The following is a 3,631-nucleotide window of genomic DNA, read 5'->3' as shown; positions in this document are numbered from 1 at the left end:
GATGATAGTACTTTTTTCAGACTTTTTACCCGTGAATTCTGACTCTATACCATATACGTTAATGCTAAGATCATTCATTTTTTCAAATTTTGGTACATCGTTAAGTTTAATTGGAAATTGAATACCTCCATAGTTCAATCTTTCGCTGAAGTGACGATATCTTGTAGGGCTTTCCCGAACCAATACTGGTGGATGCAAGGCGGCGTTGACGCACCACAGGAAGCAGAACTCGTCATTGTTTTGGATTTTCGTAACCGCATTCTTCTTGATAATATCCCTTGGCAATCTGAAGAAGGTGGAGTTTCCAACTTGAGTTGGTGTGAATTTTGACATGGTTACCATCAAGCTGTTCGGTCCAAGTAGACTCCACCCTGAACCCTCATGTTCAAAATCTTCAATTCTTTGAAGTAATTTATCGTAGACATGTTGACTAAACCAATCCTGAAGAGATGTGGCAGGGAGAATCTCACGGCTTTTGGTGACAAAAGACATTCGCTCTTTCACATCATCTTGTGGTTTCCGGAATGTGCAACAGAGTTCAACATTCACTTTTAACCCTGCCAGATCTCTCAAGACACTCTGCACCTTGTTGATGATGATGTCCCGTGAGGCCTGGAGAAATGATGTTGGATCTTTGTGATGCTGGTTGATAACACATCCAGTCTGGATGTTACCAGCAAAAGCATTCTCCAAGTCCTGCCATTTGACTCCTTGGTTGAGATCTCCACCAACTGCTTGGTTACCGACTCTGGAGAACTGGTCAGCAAACCAGTTAAGTTGTATGATGTGTTTTTGAACACATCGTCTCACTTGACTTGATGTCCCAGGATCGAGTAAGATTGTGTTGAAGTATTTAATGGTATTATCACCCATTCGTGAACACGATTGACGATGTTCATCAGTGAGCTGCGCTCCCATCAGATCAGCATATGAGGTTGAAATAGTATCTGCCGAGTTTTTTAGAGCCTTCATAAAGTTATGTTGATCCATTTTGGGAAGATACACACTTCACTACTGTCTATTAACACAATATTGTAGGTTATGTATACACCGAATTTACAGAAGACTATAGTTTATATACGCACGATAGTTTTTGGCACACTGGACTACAGTTTATGCGCTCTGGACTACTTATATAGCCAGAGGATACTGCGCAGTTACCCCCACTCCTCTACCTAAAAACCGGTTAAAACACGCAAAACGTTTGTTGTATACTTGTACAAGCATATACAAGTAAACACTATTTGGTAGGTCAATATACTTCTTAGTACATTAATTTGTAATAAATATTTTAAATGACATCCTGTTATATCGTGTAAAAAATTATATAAACGTGCATTACTACAATAAATAAAGTTTATACTTAATTGACACTTCAACTCAATGCATTTTTAAAAAATGAATATTATAGAAAAGTTCCTATTATATATTGTCAAAAATATTACTTCAGGAAATGAATTTAAAGTCTCTTAAAAACAGCGAATATGAACAAAAACAGTTTCACTGTAAAAAAAAAAATCACGACAAGTCCATGTTCACAAAACTATTAAAAAAAAAAAAAAGTAAATTTCTACAAACTAATAAGTAGTAGATTGTTTTCACGAATTTTATAAAAAGTAAAATATTCTGCATCCACGCAGAACGTTTGTTGTATACTTGTACAAGCATATACAAGTAAACACTATTTGATAGGTCAATATACTTTTTAGTACAACTAAAGTATTTTATCGCAGACTGAAATGGCGGATTCAGAATTCATAATGGCGGGAAAATAGCGGATTTCAGACTCAAAATGTCAGCCAATCAGATGCAGGATAGCAGCCACACTAGATGGCAGATTCTAAATGGCGGAGTTACAATTCAAAATGGCGGGAGAATGGCAAATAGTAGATTTTAAAAACGGTGGGAAAATGGCGGATAGTGGATTATAAAAACGGCAGGAAAATGGCGGATTCAGAATTCAAACCAACGGATAGCAGCCACCAGATGGAAAATAGTGAGATTTAAAATTCAAAATGGCGGATTTAATTGTTGGATTCGAAAATTCAAAATGTCGAATTTAAAATTCAAAATGTCAGATGACAGATAGCACCCACCTCAGCAAGCATCAGATGGCGGACTCAAAATGGCGGTAAAATGACGGATAGTTATATTTGAAAAATAGTGGGAAAATGGCGGATAGTAAGATTTAAAAAATGGCGGCAGAATTAACTACCAGCGCCACCTATAAAAAACCTCAACCATATCCATAAAATGTTGGTAATACTGATCTAGTATCGGTAAAAGAGATCCCCCATATTGACGACCAGTAACTTAGCAGGGATACGAACCGATAAATCTGTTTTATCGACTGGGCTTGCATCCCCCCTGTTTAGCTACTTATTTTTCATATATACATATACGTAATATATATAAATATACAAAATATATAAAAAATTAGTAGTTAAACATATATATTTATTTAATGCCGCAAGATGGACGGCGGAGTTCCTAGGGTCCACCTTTACAAGCATGGTATGTGAGTGTATTCCGTACATGCTTGTAAGTTAAATATATATTATAATATAATAATAATAATAATAATAATAATAATAATAATAATAATAATAATAATAATAATAATAACATTATTATTATAATATTATATGATATTATATGATGTTATATGATATTATATATTATAATGTGTATATATATGTATAATATAAATACTATATAGCATAATATAATTTTTTTTTTTTATATATAAACATATATTTATTATATATATAAACATATATAAACATATGAAACATATATAAACATATATATATATAACACATATATATACTATATATATATATATATATACATAACATATAATATATATATATACTATATATATATATATATATGCTATCAAACATATATAAACACAAATATATATATCTATATATATATAGCGAAATACCACTCACTCACTCATCACGAGATCTCCGAAACTATTCGCCCGATTGACTTGAAATTTAGCATAGTTACTCCATTCGTGATGTAGACGCTCACTAAGAACGGATTTTACGCAATTCCTAGCCAAAATGGATTTTTCGTCTACCATCACGTATGCTACCCGCCCCCTCCTCTCCTTCTTCCCTCCCTCCCGTGCCTTCTTCCCCTTCCCATATCTCTCTCTCTTTTTAGAAAATGTCATTTTGATTCGCCAATCTAAGAAACCATCAAGTGGCACCCATCAATTATAGAACTCACCCCCCCCCCCGCAACCATCCATACTAATCAACCATTGCCATGGTTACCGTTGCAATGGTTACCGTTGCAATGGTTACCGTTGCAATGGTTACCGTTGCAATGGTTACCGTTGTCATGGTTACCGTTGCTATGGTATCCGTTGCTATGGTTGCCGTTGCCATGGTTGCCGTTACCATGGTTGCCGTTGCCATGGTTACCGTTGCCATAGCTAGAATAATCACATAGATAAAAGGTACAGGCCAATCCGATGGAATTTGGAATCTGTGCAAGTCAAAACAATACTCGAATTTAATTTCAAGTCTAGATCTAAAAATACAATTCTATTAAATTCTAAATACGATGGCGTCTAGCGGAGTGTGGCGCTACACATATATGTAATAACATATAT

General features: G+C 34.8%; 1 protein-coding gene across 1 annotated transcript in view; it reads right to left on the bottom strand.

Annotated features, from left to right (window-relative positions):
* Positions 1-1,157: 1,157 nt before the first annotated feature.
* LOC123270184 (1-acyl-sn-glycerol-3-phosphate acyltransferase alpha-like) overlaps positions 1,158-3,631 on the bottom strand; it is a 4,818-nt gene continuing 2,344 nt past the window's right edge. Inside the window, exon 2 of the mRNA XM_044736128.1 lies at positions 1,158-1,175. Coding sequence (XP_044592063.1) covers positions 1,158-1,175 — 18 coding nt within the window. The remainder of the gene's footprint in view (positions 1,176-3,631) is intronic.

This window comes from Cotesia glomerata, linkage group LG8 (assembly GCF_020080835.1).
Source record: "Cotesia glomerata isolate CgM1 linkage group LG8, MPM_Cglom_v2.3, whole genome shotgun sequence".
NCBI classification, from domain to species: domain Eukaryota; kingdom Metazoa; phylum Arthropoda; class Insecta; order Hymenoptera; family Braconidae; genus Cotesia; species Cotesia glomerata.
This window is presented reverse-complemented; position numbering and strand designations above follow the sequence as displayed.